This window comes from Neolamprologus multifasciatus, chromosome 3 (assembly GCF_963576455.1).
Source record: "Neolamprologus multifasciatus chromosome 3, fNeoMul1.2, whole genome shotgun sequence".
Classification (NCBI taxonomy): domain Eukaryota; kingdom Metazoa; phylum Chordata; class Actinopteri; order Cichliformes; family Cichlidae; genus Neolamprologus; species Neolamprologus multifasciatus.
In genome coordinates this window covers 31,455,558-31,474,826 of record NC_140441.1, presented here as the reverse complement: position 1 = coordinate 31,474,826, position 19,269 = coordinate 31,455,558, and the positions used below count along the sequence as shown (strand labels likewise).

General features: G+C 37.0%; 2 protein-coding genes across 2 annotated transcripts; both read left to right on the top strand.

Annotated features, from left to right (window-relative positions):
- Positions 1 to 236: 236 nt before the first annotated feature.
- On the top strand, positions 237 to 4,217 carry LOC146522573 (uncharacterized). Its single transcript, XM_085151884.1, has 3 exons — positions 237 to 1,442; positions 1,550 to 1,630; positions 1,957 to 4,217. The coding sequence occupies exons 1-3, from the start codon at positions 905 to 907 to the stop codon at positions 2,085 to 2,087; spliced, it is 750 nt and encodes a 249-aa protein (XP_085008010.1). The 5' UTR covers positions 237 to 904; the 3' UTR covers positions 2,088 to 4,217.
- Positions 4,218 to 6,394: 2,177 nt separating this feature from the next.
- LOC146522572 (putative selection and upkeep of intraepithelial T-cells protein 1 homolog) lies at positions 6,395 to 11,677 on the top strand. The gene is made up of 4 exons (XM_085151944.1): positions 6,395 to 10,766; positions 10,907 to 10,987; positions 11,354 to 11,469; positions 11,567 to 11,677. The coding sequence occupies exons 1-4, from the start codon at positions 10,550 to 10,552 to the stop codon at positions 11,585 to 11,587; spliced, it is 435 nt and encodes a 144-aa protein (XP_085008070.1). The 5' UTR covers positions 6,395 to 10,549; the 3' UTR covers positions 11,588 to 11,677.
- Positions 11,678 to 19,269: the final 7,592 nt, after the last annotated feature.

The window sequence follows — 19,269 nt, the reverse complement described above, 5'->3', positions numbered from 1 at the left end:
TCTCGTCAGGGTGCCCTGGTTCCTCAACACCTGACGCGGACCTTGTGGATTCGGGCGACATCCGAGCCGGCATGCCTTCATATTTATCATGTCTGCGGTAGGCTTGGAATCGAACTTGCGATATATATATATATATATATATATATATATATATATATATATATATATATATATATATATATATATATATATATAATGCTTGAATGATGATGATAAACGATTGATGAAATCCAAACTTGCCCATAACTTCCCAATTAACCCGATCAAAAGCCTTTTTAGCATCTAGCTCATAAGGACCATCTGAATTTTATTTTTATCTACATAATCAATAGCATGTAGTATTCGGCGAACATTATCTTGCGTTTGTCTCTGCTTAATAAAACCAGTCTGATCCAAGCTAATTATCTGAAGAAGAATATTTTCAATTCTTTTAGCAAGAATGTATGTAAATATCTTATAGTCCTGATTAAGAACACTAATGGGGCGGTAATTTCCATAGTCAAGCCTGTCCTTTCCTTCTTTAGCTATTAAGGAAATAGAACACTCATTCCAAGATGGGGAAATTACTCCCGTCTTTAAGATATTAGTAAACAATTAAGATTTAATTAATGTTAATCGTCTTTTTTAGGCCGTGCTTCTGATGCGCTGTCACCGTGTTTACACGCGAGTTTATGCGCAAATATAAAAATAATGATAAAGCAAGTGATATAAAACCATGATCAAAGTCAGTGATGATATAGCACCAGTCTGAAAGTGTTATACTGGTAGAAAACGTGTAGTGTATATTGCTTTTGTGTGTATTTGCTTTAGATTTTTTCTTAACTGGATAGCGTAGTGATGACAATATTTGCCTTTGGAACTTGTTAGACCCCAACCAAAGCAAACCACAAGTTACTCAAAAGAGATGAAAAAAAAAAAAACCCAAAAAACTTTTGTTGATCTTTTGTTCATCTTGGACTTATTTTATTTTCTCATCCTTTGCAGCTCTGCCTTTTCTTTTTCTGAATCATTTTTTAAATTGTCATACTTTCAGCAGAATGTGTTTATTTATTTCTCCTCCTCAGGTCAGTTTCATGTGGTCGGATCTCGCCAGCCTATCATAACCAGTCCAGGTGATGATGTCATCCTGCCATGTCACGTGGAGCCAAAGTTTAATGTGGCGGGGTTGACGGTGGAGTGGTCAAGGCCCGATCGTCCTCCTGACCCCAGCGACCATCTGAGCCGAGTGGAATATGTTCATCTTTACAGGCACAACAAGGAGATGACTGACATGAAGATCCCATCATACTTCGGAAGGACGGCGTTGTTCACAGACGGCCTGAGCGAAGGAAACATCTCACTAAGAATCACCAATGTGACACAAGAAGATGAAGGAAGATACAGATGTTTCATCCCAAAGTTAAAGAGTCAAACAAAGTCTTCAATTGTTCACCTGATTGTTGGTGAGTTGGACTAAAAAGAGTCTTGTTGCTTGGTTTCAAACTTGTCTTAAAGACTTTTGCAAAAATTATTGCAAATAATTTCAGATCTTTTGTTCTGCCAAACTAAGCTAAAACTGTGACAACAGAGACACCACTGCATCCTGAAACTCTCCAAACTCCTAATCAGGCAGAAGAGTTTCACAGTAAAGGTGAGAACATGAAGAACAAATTAAGACCATTAAAAAGTCTTTCTCTCACTGATTGCAGCCTCTCTGTGTAGTCCTTTACACGCGCAGCTCTTATTTTGAAGCACATACAGGAAGTGTAGTGTAATACCCTTAAGCAGTTCTGTTTTATGTTTTCTGCTCTGAGAATTCTGGGACTTGAAGTATTAAAGCCAGCGTCAGGACTTATATTTCAGTAATTCAAACTTTATTTAACTGTTATGTAACTTATGTGCTTGATAGTTTAATACATGTGACCATTATGTTGTGTCTTACAGTAGATCTCATCTCTGTTTGGTTTTTCCTGGCAGGTGGTTTGTCCCGTCGGAGCCGACTGATCCCACTTGTGGTTTTCTGTGGGTTTATTCTGCTCTGTGTCGCAGTCGCAGGAGGCCGGTCAAAGCGTCAAAAAACAGAAGTATGTAAAAGACAGGCCCACTAGAGGGCGTCATCTCCTCAGGCCACCATCATGAAGTCATTTTTGGTCTGTTTGGTCAGAGACATTCATATCAGTGTCCTCCCTGAGGTCATTCTGTAGCTCTGGGAGTGCTCCTCCTGTTCCTCCTTACACAAAGGAGCAGTAATAGTCCTGCTGATGAGTTAAGGACCTTCTATTTCCCAATGGCACTTATTGATGTTCCAAAAAAACATTGCTTTCAGATTGTTTCAGATATTTTTTTGAAGAACACTGCACACCATGCTAAAATATTCCAAGTTTTTTTTCTAATAGTTTTTTACAAAATACCTTGTTGGTGCAAAAATACAGCTTTATTCCTGATAAACTGTGCTACACTTGGTGATTCATCATAGATTCAGCTATAAAAATGGGAACTTTTTTTTTGTTTGCTTGTTTTTGGTGAAAAAGCAGCGAGTGTTCAAAGAAAAAGTCTGAAAAACATTCAGAAAGCATGGAGATTAACTATGATCGTTGGTCATGTTTTTAAGGATAACTTTTTTGGGGAAGAGGAACAACTTTATTGACTGACCAACGCATTTTCGGGTCGTGGCCTTCATCAGGGTCAAGGTCACAAGCCGGGAGGCGTTTGTCAGTCAGTAAAGTTGTTCCTTTTCCCTTTAAGTGTTGCTGGATTTCCTGCATTGTGATTTTTTTCATCCACGTATCTTGGAAACAGGTGAAGCTGTGCCAGAATTGTTTGCAAAGATCACTTAAAAAAAAAAAAAAAAAAAAAAAGAGCACCCAGAGAGCTGTATGCCCAGCCAGGCAAGATAAACTTTACTCGTCACGATGAGACTTCTTCTCTGTCTCTGTCAGTCCCTGCATCCTTAAATGTCTCCAGTTGTCCCGAGTTCTCTCTGACTTTCTCCTTGGTGCATTTAAACCCCTGTTCCTCCCTGTCTTCGTTGTCTGTTGTCTTCATCTCTGCTATCAGTCATCATAATTTTACCATCTCTGTGCAAGTCTGCAAATTTCTTTATTAAATCATAAGATTCCTAAATTTATCAAGTCTCTCTGTGCCTGGGTCCTCGTCTCAAAACATGACATCACTGTTTTGTGCATTTTAACACAATTTAATTCCCATATTTGTGAAAGAAAAGCAAAACACTTTTTCACAGTCTGTAACAAAACCATCAAATCTGATAAAAGTTATTTAAATGCTGCAAACGAAGAATGGATTGGAATAAAAAAATTAAAAAAAACATATCCTAACCTTCATTACAGGGGTAAAATGATGAATGATCCACATAGTGAGTAAAAAGTAAACTGAGTGCATTTTTTGGACAGAGATTCACTTTTAATGTGTATGTATAATATAATACAGATACTTAAAAAATACACTCCAAAAATAGAGTCCTTGAAATGTACAAATGCACAAAATATTGATAAAAAATATATAAATGGAGGCAACTTTGCCTCCATGGTACAATGTATACAATGTATGAAAAGATCTTTACTGCAGATACTACTATGGCTCTGGTTGTAGGTTGCCAAATCACTTTTGGTGGTAGGGCAACAAACATTGTGGGAAAACACGTTTCCAACACTGCAGATTACCTGGGTGCACTGTAAAAAAAAATCCTAATATAAAAGTATTTTACTGTGTATTTTACAGTTTTGTACTGTTCTTCTAGAATATCTGTTAATTTGTGTTCTCACAAGTAAATATATTAATTTATCTTATGTTGTAAAAGATGTTTTCTGATTGTCATTTAATTTTGGAAATGATTTTATTTTGGTGATTATAGGTGACTTCACTTCCTGTTCCGTTTTGTTGTGAAGCGCGAACTGCTAAAAATGTATGTATGGTTTTCCCTCCGGTGTTGCTGTCAATAAAAGAAACGGGAAAAGTAAGCAACAAAGGGTGTGCATTATTGAGAGAACATGGCCGAAGAAGAAGAAAACTCTTCGAGCTCAACAATATCATTAAATTTACATCAATAGACTGTGATTTTACATTTCAAATGTAAATTAACGTAAAATCACTGTAATGTAATAAAACATAATTTTCTTGTTTTTTAAATGTATCTGTCTGTACATATGCATATTTAGATTGTTGAAATACATTCACAAATGTATCATGATTTCACAAATATTTGTCTGTTATTTGAAAGATTGAACTGTTAAATACAAATACAAATACAAAAAATATATGAAATGTTTCCTATAAACCTTTTTAACATCAAATAATTATTACTATTATTCCTATTTAGGGCGATCGTGGCTCAAGAGTTAGGAGTTCGCTTTGTAATCAGAAGGTTGCCGGTTCGAGCCCCGGCTTGGACACTCTTGTTCGTTGTGTCCTTGGGCAAGACACTTCACCTACTGGTGATGGCCAGAGGGGAATTATAAAGTGGAATTGTAAAGTGACTTGAGGGTCTCAAAAGCACGATATGAATGCAACCCATTATTGTTTAAACCAACTGTTAACTGTATATTTAAGTATTATTATTCATATTGCTGCATTCATTGACCTTGTTTATAGGCATAGCTGGACTGGCCATCGGGCATACCGGGCATTTGCCTGGTGGGCCGATGGGGATTTTTCGTTTTTATTGGCCGATGGGTTTTTTTTTTTTTTTGCAACGGTATAAACACTGAAAGGCGGTGGATTGGCCAGATGAAGGGAGATGTGTAAAAATAACTCAGTTGTTTGGTGGTGGCTATTGCGGAGCTTCCACAGATTCAGTAACATTAGCAAGTGATGGAGGTCAGCAGATGCAACACGCTGGCAGGTGGATGACAGAAAGGCAGGAGGAGCAGAGACCCGAGGCGGTGAACTGAACTTCAGGTAAGAAGTTATGACCTGCAGTCTATCTGGGTCAGATATAAACCAAGTTTAGGTGGAGTTTATTTTCGTTATGCTGACTCTTTACCGTCAGTTACAATAACTGGTACTGTGTGCTAGCTAGCATGACGGAGTTTATATACAGATGGGTGGGTTCTATGACATTATTGATGTTGAACTTGTTTTATCTTATTTTATTTATAAATTTAGTTATTAGAGTTTCCAACCGTCCCATAAAAAACGGAATGGTCTCGTATTCAGAGAAAATATTGCGTGTTTCGTTTTGAGGTGAAAAGGAGCACAGTTTGTCCAGGTGTTGTGCCAAAACTGATTTCTGGTATTTGCCAAAAACTGATTGCTCGTATTTAAACTGCTATAAGTAACTTGTTGGGCTATAATATATGAAACAGATGTCAAATGCATCCCTCATGGATGACATAAAGTCATCTTGAGCCACAAACAACATTCGTGTAACAAGGCAGAAGCCACAATTAGTTTTTGGCAGTGACTTTTATATAACCTTTATTTATGCAGTTAAAAAAAAATCTCATTAACATTAAAAATGTCTTTTCTAAGAGTAAGTTGGCCAAGAGGACAGCAGAAATGGCAGCAAATATTACAATAGTTCTGTAAAAATATTTAAAGTGGGGATAAAGGACCGGATTGATTGTAATGTAAGTACAATAACACAGAGCTGTAAAGATACTTGAAAAACTGATAATTTTTTAATTCTATATATAACTCCTTTGTAAACCCTCTTCACTCAAGTCTATTTCCGAACATACGTAAAGATATTACACATAAAAAATACACAGAAACATTGGAAATCACTTTTTGACAGACAATCACTTTTTGGCACAACACCGGACTTCAGCTACAATGAAAAAGACACAAAGCTGGATTTATTCTGTGTCTTTGCTGCACAGCTGCCTCTTCTTCTCTCATTCTCTCCTGTTTCTACTTCAATCATGAAACTGATCAATGACCAGCTGATCGGCTTTTCTCTCTTGTTTGTTTATCGCCCACTTTGCGCCAGAAAGAAGAAACCAGCGGATGTCGCGCTTAAACAACATCAGCACATTTAAGCTTGATCAGCTGTGGTTTGAATTTATTTAATATTAATTTCTAGTATCAGCTGATGTTTGCTGGAGCCACAGCTGTATCAGTGTATATCAGTTTGTATATCTGGTGAGAGGGAAACATGAAGATGAAACCAGGAGATGTCCTTACTGAATCATCAGAGCTGAACAGGTGATGGAGAAACAGGTTTACCTTTAGGTGACATGAATGAGTTGAAGGGAAGTGAACTATGAACTGTTTCTGAGAGACAAATAACACCAGGATCCTTTTTTATGCAGCTGACAGCTGGTAACTGTGCAGGGGTGGCTTTAGCAAAGTTTTGCCAGAGTGGGCCAGGTAGGGTATTAACAGGGAAAGGGAGGCACAAAGAAATACTTTTCTTTGTTATGTAATTTAAAAACTTTGAATAAATAATTATCTGAATCTTACAACAAACGTTTTCATCTGATGTAAAATGTATAGAAATCCATTATTGTATTGTATTTTTTTCAGGGTCCCATCATAATTTCTTCAGAAGTAGCTAAGTACTGTATATGATGCCAGTGTTTTCCCGCATTTTCTAGATACTGTACCAGTACTGTGTGTAAAATGCCATCAAAAAGTCAGTTAAGTTTTATTCTTTCTCACCTGTCTTTCTGTCTCCTTTCACTTTTTAAAGGTTGCCATGTTAGAAAACATATTTTGCCCTGCCATGCTGTTTATTGATGTGGCAAATGAATGGTTTATGAAAATATATCTAAATCTGTCATCAGTAATCAGTAATGATCATGTCTCACCTCTAGTCTTCTCTGTCTTAATTTCAGGTTTTTACCATGTGTTGTAGATAGTTCAGGAGGTTAACTCGACCAAGCAGTCTACTTTTGAGTACTGTTTAGAATACCAGAATAGGGAGGATGGTGTAGGTTTAAGTTTATTAGATTGATACATATATACCAACAAGACAGTGAACATCACTGTCACAACAGCGTTTGTTTTCATTCAAAGGCTTTATGATTTTTCCTATAATGGTGGGCCGGTCTCTAGTCAAAATGCCCGGGCTGATTTTTTGTCCCAGTCCAGCCCTGGGGCGGTATCTATACTTTTGTTGTTAAAATGTACGTCTCAACCAAGTACTGAATGCTTTTTATATTTTTAGTAGTGTGTCACACAAACAGCAGATATTGTAAAAAAAAAGAAAAAAGGAAGAAATCTTTGGGGGTGCTTTGATTCATTTTGAATGGGCTAAAATCGCCCATGATGCAGTCATTGACAGGTTCTTTTAAATGTGGTCATTAAGAGTGTTGCATCGCACCAAAAAGGTCGTTGGTTGGAATCGTTTAGGCTGAATTGTGTCTTTGACTTTTGGCTGTGAGTATCTACACCTACCCACTACAGTGTGGGTGTAGATGTGTAGACCTTTCACTCTTGTGTCATCTGCTTCACTCCATCCACCCTCTCTCTAAATTCCCCTGAACCAGGTCCCTGAACTGGATAAGATGTAAAGAGAATTAATACGTGTGTGGATTAAGATTATTACGCTGGAAACACAGTTAGAATCACTAAAACTTAAAAACATGTTTAAAAGCGGTAGTAGAAAAAATGGAAACTAAACGCACGTCAGCAGGAAGCCACTGCTCCTTCTTCTTATTTTACTTTCACTTTCAGACTCAGAGCCGCGCATGAAGCGCTTCCTTCCTTCATGTTACTGAACGTGTTACTTAAGAAAACAGCTTGTTTTATACTTTTTTCTCGTCTACATGAAGAGAATGGTGGTAACGATCAGCTAATTAAGCTCCTGTCTGAACAGGTGAGCTGCTTCTTCTCTGTCATTCAGCTTTTGTGCAACTCTTGCTGGGATTTGTAAATATTTGTCATTTTATTTGCCCGCGCTCTTGAACTGCAGGTTAATTAAAAATCGAAATAAAGAGGAACTAACTGCTGCTTTTGATGGGCTGTTAACTTTGTACTGTTTACTATAATTAATAGGAATTTCCCGTCACTTGACTTGGAGTTTTCCAGGCTTCCTTTACTGTTGCAGAAAACCTCCTGTTTTTCTGGCACTAAAATTCCCTGCTAACATTTATGTAAGCTTGTGTTATTATCATTATCATTATTATCATTATCATTATTATTATTATTATTATTATTATCATCATTATTATTATTAATGGCACCTGGAAACAGGTAAATACAGGGGGCAGCGGAGGCGTGGGACAAAAAAATTACTGCTTTAAATGTGTGCGAAGTGGGCGGAGGGAGAGAGAGACAGACTGGTATTTATCAGCTGCTGTCAGTCAGCGTCTGTCTCACACTCACTGTAGATGGATGTAGCAGAGTTTAGGTTCAGTGTGTCTCTCTCAGCTTTAAAGCTCACCTTTATGCTGCTTTTCGCTCTCACTGTTGAAGGTAAGATTGCTCTGCCATGTGAGTCCAGTTTTGTTTAAGCTTTAATTCATGTTAGTCGTATTTTTCTAGTGTTTCCGATGCACCTTGAACGTCTGTCAATGATGCAAATTATTAAACTTGCTTTGGTTACAAATATAATTTAATGGGAGTATTTAAAAACAGTGGCGAACACAGTGATGATAGCAGCAGTCTGATATACTCGCTGATGTTGCAGATGTTTCACACTGTAAATAAAAGCAGACGCTGTATTCAAGTGTAAATTAGTCTAAAAATACTGCACCAAAAATTGTGCCTTACTCTTCTGTGTAAAGTTATGTTGGGGGTTTAGAAAGGAAGCTCATTTTTTTATTATTATGCTATCAGAGTTTAGCTATTTCTTTTAGTTTATAGGCCTATATATATATATATATATTGTGTTCGGAAATAAAACAGATGTTTAAATCATAAATAACTGAGCTGAATCTATTAGTCAGGTTTGAGCATTTCACTATAGAAGTTTCTAGTTTCTGTATCAGTTTAAAGATTTTTATTAACTTAATTCATTTATTTTTATTAGTCTTTATTCATTTATTTTTAAACCTGTAGCTAAACAGCCAAATAGAAACTTTCTGAAATGATCAGTTACTCTGGGATGGTGGTGATAATTAGCTGTGAAAATGATTCATTTTATTAATGCTTGCTTGTATAGAGACACGTGTAGCATTAACCAAAGCCACATTTCCACAGTGTTTACAGCCTGAGCCAAGCTAGCTTTCAGTGCATATTGTAAATGAGCCACTAAGCTATAATACATGAATTGGAACATATAAATAAAGAAGGAAGAGCACAAAACATTCAGGTTATAAACAAGGATAAAGCGCATGCAAGTGATTCCTTTTTGTTAGCTGACGTGTAAACGGTGACAGTCAGGATCCACTTTGCTCTCCACATGCTTCCCAAACAGAGGAATCTTTCTGTCAGTGATTTGATTTTGCTCGTCTTAATCTTCTTAATCACTGTTTTTGAAGTTACAGGTGCTCTTTTGTGTTATTTAGCATTATTATTTTACTTTTAGAATAATGTGACTTACATTCAATGCAAGAATACGATGTAAAGACCTGAAGCCTGCCCCACAGCTGTGTGGAGCTTTGTGTCTATTTTAAAACAGGCTTTGGTTCTAAAATTAAAGCTGTGCTGATTTCAGAGACCCAAACCTGTCCATGTTGCACTTTTTACTGAGGTGCTTGTTTAACACTGTTAGAGCTGCACTTTTTCAGCATTTATCAGCTGCCGTGAGACAGTTTCTGCCTCCCTCTCACTGTAGATGGCTGTAGCAGAGTTTAGGTTCAGTGTGTCTCTCTCAGCTTTATGCTGCGTTTTGCTCTCAAGTCTATTGAAGGTAAGATTTCACTGCAATTAAAAAAGTAATAATTCTGAAATACTAGTTACTTCATTTCTTTAGAAAACATTTAAGCTTTAATTCATGTTAATCATCTTTTTTTGGCCATGCTTCTGATGCGCTGTCACCGTGTTTACACTTGAGAGTTTATACACAAATATAGAAATAATGATAATGGAAGTGATTTAAAACTGTGATAAAAGTCAGTGATGATGTAGCACCAGTCTGAAAGTCTGTTATACTGGCAGATGATGCAGAAAACGTGTAGTATATGTGGCTTTTGCATTTATTTATTTTTAAATATTTCTTTCGCACACGTATAACTGGATAACGTAGTGGTGACAACATTGGCCTTTGGAACTTGGTCGGGGGTCCAACTCCGAGGAATGTGTCTAAGGCGGATGTTAGACCAAAGCAAACCACAAGTTCCTCAAAGATACTTTTGATCATTTGTTCGTCTTGGATTTATTCTATTGTCTTATTCTTTGCAGCTCTGCCTTTTCTTTTCCTGAATCAAGTGGTACAAATTAAAGTTTGCTCTTAGTCACATTTTATACTAAAAAGTTGGATATAATTTCATGGAAAGTTTTAACATCTATAAAGACATTTTTTTAATTGTCATACTTAACTTGGTTTTCAGCAGGATGTATTTATTTATTTTCTTAATTTTTCTCCTCCTCAGGTCAGTTACATGTGGTTGGATCTCCTCAGCCTATCGTAGCTGCTCCAGGTGATGATGTCATCCTGCCGTGTCACGTGGAGCCAAAGTTTAACGTGGTGGGACTGACGGTGGAGTGGTCAAGGCCCGATCGTAATATGGAATATGTACATCTATACAGGCACAACAGGGAGATGACTGACATGAAGATCCCATCATACATCGGGAGGACGGCGTTGTTCACAGACGGCCTGAGAGAAGGAAACATCTCACTAAGAATCACTAATGTGACACAAGAAGATGAAGGAAGATACAGATGTTTCATCCCAAAGTTAAAGAGTCAAACAAAGTCTTTAATTGTTCATCTGATTGTTGGTGAGTTGGACTAAAAATATTTTTGTTGTTTGGTTTTAAACTTGGGTTATTTTACCAACAACTTGTTTTTGCTCATTAAAGAATATTTGAATATATCGTAAATAATTTAAAATCTTCTGTTCTGCCAAACTTAAATTCAGCTAAAACTGTGACAACAGAGACACCACTGCATCCTGAAACTTTCCAAACTCCTGATCAGGCTGACAAGTTTGACAGTAAAGGTGAGAACATGAAGAACAAATAAGAGACAGTTAAAAAGTCTTTAAAAAAACAGCTTACAGCTGGATCAAAATCATCTTTATGGTGTGGTTTTCTCTCACTGGTGGCACCCTCTCTTTGTTGTCCTTAACATGTGCTCCTCTTAATTTGAAGCACATACAGGAAGTGTAGTGTACTTTCCTTAAGCAGCTCTGATCTCTTGTCTTTCTGTGAAGCAATAAAGCTACCAGTCCTGACCATCAGTGATATCTCAGTAATTCAAACTTTATTTCATTGTTATGTAACTTCTGTGCTTGGTAGTTTAATAAATGTGACATTCGTGTTGTGTCTTACAGTAGATCTGATCTGTGTTTGGTTTTTCCTGGCAGGTGGATTGTCCCGTCGGAGCCGAATGATCCCACTTGTGGTTTTCTGTGTTTTTATTCTGCCCTGTGTCACAGTCGCAGGACGCTGGTTCACTGAGTCAAAGCGTAGAAAAACACAAGTATGTAAAAGACTTAAATCTTTAATTTTATGCATTTACCTCATGGCTGAAGGATGGAAATCAAGGAAAACTGTGTGTCTGCTCTTTCTTACTCCAGCTTGCGAGTGGAGCTTCATAGGTGCCTTACTATTGGACACATTGGAAAAATTAACAGAGGTGAAAGCATCACCCACTTCACTTAACTTTTTGTTTAAGGATTCAAAGCAACAACGTTTCCAGCCTCATGTATCCTGTGGATACGGTGGCTCTGCAGCAGGAGGATTTCACAATGTCTTGTAAATTGTTTGGAGTCACGCTGAACTCCTGGTTTAAACAAGACAGTTAAAATACAGAAACAACAACCATCCTTGGTGCCAAAGTTGATTTCTGGGATCAATCTTCAAAAGCGTGAAGTGGTCTGCTGTAGAGCAGAACTCTAAAAAGATTTTTCGTGACTGTTTGAGCAAATCTTCTGTCCACGTTAGTTTCATGTGAGGAAACCTGTACAAGGACACAGAGAAGCATTTAGGTCGACGGCTTTAAAATGCCCTTCAGTTACTTTACAGTCATAACTAAAGTGCTTTGAGCAGGGCAGCTGTCTTTGACTAAAATAATAACCATGTCATTGAAGCTGGTTTATGGTAATGTTGTTTTCAAGAGCTTGCATTTAAAAAAAAATAAAATAAAATAAAGGTTGGTCTCTTTCAAACATTGCTATTTCTGATTTATTTATAGTATGAACTTTTACATTTCCTGTCTTTATTCATATTGCTCAGAAATCAATTTGTGTTGCAATTTTTTTTTTAAAAAGTAACTGCTGTTCATTTTAATTTAACAAAACCTTGATGCACTGAACCAGTGGCGGAGCGGGGGGGGGGGGGGGGGGGGTGGCTTATTGGGCTTAAGCCCGGGTTGTTTTTTCAGAAGCCCAGGGTCTTTTGGAGTGTAATCTTTTCATAGTTAGATGCCTGGCTGACAACTGTATAAAACAAAAAACTACACACAATATTCGAAGCACATAGTGCACACTGTGGGAATTTACGACTGTGCGTAAATCCCCCCCTACTATTGGTATGATCCGAGCTCAGACACTAAATGACTGAGCGAGGTGGCGGGGGCAGGTGCTGCCTGCGCGTGCGCTGTTGGAGAATCGCAACGAAGCAGACAGAGGAGAACTGAAGTTTGACCAGGTACCAAAGCAAATCATTCGTACTACACAAATAATGTAAATATGACGGTGTATCACGAAAGATTGATATCAAACTGATCACTTGACCCATTATCACGTTACTTGTTCTTCAAGTGAATCAACAAATGGCGAAATGAAAAGCCGAAAAACAACAATGCTGTTTCTTTAGAGAGTCTTAGCTTACATGTGTGTTTATTTCATATTTTCAGTTGTTACCCTCCACGGCTAAATAAATCGGTTTCCATAATGTACTGATATACAAGAATGGACATAAGGGGCTTCTTTCAAAGAAAAAACTCTGGTAGATGTTATTTTATATATTATGCTTTGTATGTTGTTCAGTATATTTCTATGCAAAACAAGAGGAATTTCAATACACAGCAGTATATTCACAGTTGAAACCAGATACTTACATACAAGGGCGTAGATTTGGCATGGACGGAAGGGACATGTCCCCACCAATATCCAGCAATTATTGAATTGTCCCCACCAATAATTTGATCTCTTCGAGTGAAGAAAAACAAACCCGATAGAAATTTTAAAAAGCGATCTGTCAACGTCTCATTCACCGAGCGGTGCAGAAAGAGTTAAATTACGTTCTCTACTGGAGTCCTATATCATGTGACAAATATGGCCAATGTGATTGGCTTTCAGGGAGCTCTGTTTAGTTTTAGAAGCGGCAAACCTGCGCTGCGAGGAGGAGAGGAGGATGGCAGCAAAAAGAACCTGGATATAAGAAAGTAATTTTCAAAGAAACCTGTAAGTCACTTAAAGTCAAGTTCACTCATAAAATCTGTCCATCATAATAACGTTACAGGCTATGCAAGGCAATACATGTCAACCCTCCCGTTTTTTCTCGGACAATCCCGAATTTCAGTGCCCCTCTTATTACTCTTTCTGGGTTGCAAAATAAACTTTTAAAAGATTTTCAGGCGAGAATGTGTAAACTTCAAATATCTGAACCGGGGAGAACAGCAAACTCTCGGCACACCGTTTTAGGCTTTGGCCCACATCAGTCTAAAATTGTATGTAACCATGAATAACGTGATGCCATGTCCACCAGGAGAGACTGGACAGTATAGATGTAAAACAAATATGTCAGCAGTTTATCTCAGTTAACGAGAGGAGAAGGCATGTGTTTGGCTCCTTCACATAGTGGACATTGAGTTGTTGTGTGGGGCACCAGTAGTCCATGTCCGTTGCTGTAACAGTAGTTCATGTTTAGAATAAAAGATCTCAGCTCACTGATTTGATCGGGGCAACAGTGCCTAAACTGTTGCATAATTTGGCTGAGAGATCTTTTACTTTGTGGTAATCTTAGATGAGTTGTTTTATGGACAAAACCCACCAGGTCATTCAGTGTTCCCTTAGTGCTAATGTATAAGAAATGTTGGTGTAGTATAACTGAAGTAATGTTGTTAAGTCCTTAAAGTCATATTCTTTTTTTGTCATGACTGTATTTTAAGCTATTTTTTTTTATTTTTGTATGATATCTGATTTATGTGGATTATGGTTGAAGTGAACTAAAGTATAAAATACTTAGTCAGTCATTTGTTTAATAGTAACTTAACATTATATAATTCACATATAAAACTATGAATTGTCATTTTAAATGGTTTAAAAGCATGTAGAATAGCATATGTAGGCAAGTTTATTTCTCCTTCTTTTTTCTTTTATCAAGAAGCAAAGACAAAAAGGAAAAAAAAGAAACAGGGCAGGGTTCGGTGGTTGAATCATCCGTCCCCACCAATGCCAAAACCAACTCTATGCCCTTGTTACATACACTTTATGGAGAAAACACAAAAACATTTTTTTTACTGTACAACATCAATTTAGAGTAAACTTGTTTTGTTTTAGATAAATAAATATTGAAATATATTTTGAATTAGTTAAATGTCAAAATAAAGAGAGAGAGAGAGCTGTCTATTTTTTATCACTTTCATGAAGGAGTACATATACACAAGTTTATTGTTAGTTAATAAGAAAACTCCAGACGATTCCATTCTGAGCTGAAGAAGCTTCTGATAGGTTTGTAGAGTCCATGTGAGTAAATTGGTGGCACAGCTGTGGATGCATATACGGCAAAACACAGAGCATGTTTCTTTGAAATGGGAAAATCAAGAGATGTCAACCAAAACACCAGGAAAAGAATTGTGGAGCTCCATAGTGTGGCTCAATTTTGAATACAATTTGGTGCCATTTACAATTAAGAAATAGAGATAGTTTATCTCTTTACTCTGAACGTTAACAAATATGTTTTTTACATTTATCAATCTAAAAATATTAACATTTAGTCTGATTTGATGTTACAACTAAAAAAGTGTTTTTATCTGAAGAGTTTGTAAATATCTGGTTTCAACTGTATATTTGATGATTGTCAGCACAAAGAAGGAGAGAGAGGAACAGAGAGGGAGATGGAACAAGAGCAGATTAGACAGACATGTTAGTCAAATGGTTGTTTACCAAAAGTATCACCGTATCATAGGTACTCATGTATCTTGTACCTAGTGTTTCTTTTTAGGTTTGTTATTTTTCAAATTCTATATTTATTAAGTTACGCAGGCTAAATAATTATATAAACTTTTCTCAATCTAAATATTGTACTTAAAAAATAAGTGTAGTGCAAGTCTATGATGATTTTTAGTGCTACTATCATCTAGTAGCACTAAATCCTTCAGGGCTAAGCCCCGGGTGTATCAAATGTCTGTCCCCGCCTCTGCACTGAACAATGATGCACCTTCTTTAGCAGCAGGTTTAGATGGGGAATTCCAAATTATTTAACTGGTTTATTCACTTATCCTCCAACCTCTGCCAATTTCTTAGAATTAAATGCATTAAATGTATAAACCTGTTTCCAGTCATATGCCCTCATATTGCCCTCAGCATTTAGCAGCAGAATTCAACCCACAACACTGACCTCAAGTAGTAATCTCCATGCCTACACAGTGCTGTTGGCCCTGTGTAGGCACAGCCACTCAGGGCTTGTGTGAGACAAATGTGGGTTTTCCCTATCCACACAGCCTCATCGTTCAGCTGCACCGACTCTCCTGGTATCTTTGGTCGACTCAAATGCCCAAGATTGATGTCAGTGCAAGTGGAGAACCTGCTTTTTAAACTTGCTATTCAAAGTTCAGAAGTTGAAGCTTCACCACCAGCTTATTTGAATCAACAGCTGATGTTCACCATCCAAAGCTCTGAAACCTGAGCTACCTCTAGAAACTAACACAAAAACACAAGCCTGACCCTGGTTTCTGGTTGTGGTTGTGTTCTTCGGTTTCTCTGGGATGTGAGTGTGTGACAGGCTACGGTTTCTCTTAAAATGTCTTCTAACAACAACTTTTTTACTCAGTTCTTTTTGGTATATATATACCAAAATACCAAAAAAGAACCATTATTACCTCTCACAAGTTGCCATAATAACTACAGTAATTTAAATGTTACACATAAAACTGAAAGGTGAGAGAAGTGATAAAGAATTGTACATGTGAGCAGTTATAATTGACTGATATCACTCATCGCGTGAGCCTGGACTTAACCACAGAGCATTACACTCTGACTGGATAGGTGAACCTGCTGCTTCTCTGTGATTCAGTTTTCACTTTGTGTCAGAAGGAAAGAAGAGACTCATAGCTGCTGACCTACTTGATTCAACTGAAGACGTCAGGTTTTTGTTGTAATTTCATTTTTTTTTTCCAGTTGTGATTAGTTTTCAGTAAATCAAAAGGAGGAAAAGACAAAAAAAAATAGATTAGACCTTTATTGTCACTGTTACCAGAACAATGAAACACAGTTTGGCATCTCTCCATTGGCAGCATGTAGTTTTACATTGTTTGTTTTAGGATAGGAGAAGTAGATAAAAATAGACATAAGTTTCAGGAGTATCTACTCAGGGAATGTGTGTAACACACTATAACATAAGTATCTACCCAATAACACAAGCATTTACATTTACACCAGAAAGATATGCACAAGTTATACATACACATGCGTACATATGCATACATATACACTTATACACAAATATATATGTATATACACATATATATGTGTATACACATATATATGTCTGTATACATATATATGTATATACACATATATATGTATACACACATATATATGTGTATACACATATATATATGTGTGTATACATATACATGTATATACGTATGTATATATGTAAGTTTTTGCATTTGTCACCCTGCAGTGTGAATGTTGAAGAAAAAGCACTTATTTGAATGTGCATGCATGGATGTGTAAATGGGACATGTTGTATAAAGTGCTGTACTCTAAAATAAGATGTCCATAGATATATCACCTGCTGTGTCCATGCAGGGTGAGATGGACACAGAGGGACAAGAGGCTGGTGACTCGTGTTCATCAGTGACTCAGTTTCTTGTCTCTTTCTCATATTGAAGATGCTAAAGTTACTGAAAAAAAAAAGACTTTTGAAAGCATCATCAGGAAAACGTTGATGATAGCCTGTGTGATTTTGATGTGAAAGTTTAGAATTAATGCAAAGCACAATAATGTCTGAGTCAAGATTGTTTCCAATGTGTGTCAAAAATAGATGATTAAAATACACAAAACACAAAATTAAGTAGGATCACCACAAAACAAATAAAATACAGCAATAATCAGAAGATCATTTGTGACTCTTTGACTGATTGCTCTTTTCAAAGAACCAGTAGTTATGTCATTGTTATTTACATCTCTGAAGTGACCACATCTTTTTTCTTGGTTATGTTGTCAAGAAAATGGATTGATGCTGCACATTGTAAACTTTGTTCTTAATCTTCTTTTAATAAACTTACAGGTGCTGAATGGTTGGTATGAATTCATGGAAAGTGTTTAACTGTACTGGGAAGTTCAGCACCTATGAGGACTTTTTTCTTTTTGTTTTTAATTGCCAGGCTTATTCTGAATTTAAATGACCAAACAAACAAATAAATAACTTCATAAAACTTAAAACAAAATGTAAAAACTCACTTCCACAAACTCGCCAGAACATGATCAAAACACTGTGATTTTGTCATTAAGGAAATACTACAATCTAACAGCTCACCTGTCACATGTGTGGAAGAACACATTAAAAAATAAATCCATGTTATTTCAACAGCACTGTCAAGTTTCCTCTGTGTGGTAACGTTCATCCAATATTTCTTAAACATTTATATTTCAGTTTCAGCCATGATAATAATGAAGGTGAAAACTTAGCTCTTTGTTTCACAAATCCCACTGCCATTTCAACACCTATGTCACCTTCCCCCCGTTTTATGTGAGAGTGCAGAGCCTGAAGTTGAAGTAGGTTAAAAAGTGAGAGAGCCACCATCAAGTTACACAGCAGGTTTTACCCTTTGTCAAATAACTACAAGCCTCAGGTGGGCAGGCTGAGTTCCTTGAAAGTACATTTTTTTAATGTTTGCTTTTCATATTGACATGAATATTGTGGAGTTAGAGTATTTCTCAAATTTAATTGCTGTTTTTTTAGTTTGTTATTGCCCTCGTACCTGTTGAAGGTAAACTATAATGCATATACACACAGACACACACATTTATGTGTTCCTTTATTTGTAATGGTAGAGGTGTTGGGGTAGTATTTGGTGACTAATCAGCGTGGGTGGCTCTAGGCTGCAAAACTTCGTGTTCAGCTCCCACTCTTTCATGAGTCATTACTCTCACACTCATCTTTCTGCTTCTAAACAATGCTGCTACTTTACAAAAACAGAACAGAGGAGAGGAGAAAGAAGAAGAGGAGAAAGAAGAGGGTCCCAATGCAAAGCACATAACGATGGTTATTGCAGGCAGCAACGTTTTATAAAGACCTGATGTAGTTTGCCATGTTTTGGGGTTTCAGTTGTGTCTCTTCTCTAGGGTTGGTTCAGCATGGAAACAATGACATATCCTGGGATATTACGTGGCATCCAGTAAGATGACCAGTAATGTCCTCATTTACACACTTGACACTGTTACAATTAAAACAAGTATGCCCAGGACCTGACTGTAGAAGATGATTTGTCTTCTTGTGAAGATGTTCAAACAGGCAGAAACGATTTTAGGATCTGCAGGTAAAGCTAATTTAACATTTGATAATGTGAGCAGTTATTGCTGACTAATATCACTCTGCATGGGTAATCGTGGGCTCTACCACAGAGCACTACGCCTTTCAAAGTGATGTAATCTAGCTGTTGCTAGAAATGAGGCTTGCAGTGGGCAGCGTGGGGGTGTAGCCTCACTCAAAAACCAGAAACTTTTTACCTTTCAGTGACAAGTTTCTGGTTTTTAATCTACCAGCCAACTGTGAAACATGCCTGTTCTCTTTTTTTTTTTTTTTTTTTTTTTTTTTTTTTTTTTCTTGCCTGTCCCGTTTGGCTCTTTTGCCATCAGAATTATTGTCTAAAGGCGAAGAAAGATGCCCAACGGATTTTCTTTACCAAATTGACCATCCCAGCTTTGCCGTAATGGTCCATTTGATTCACCTTTTATTCTTTATTTTATTTTCACTTGCTGAATACGGGACAGAAAGAAAAGGGAGAAAGAAAGAGGGAAAGAAAAACAGTTGAGAAGAGGGACGGGGGAGAAGGGCAAAAAACAAAAACCAACAGAATAAGCAGAAAAAAAATAAAAAAAAAATA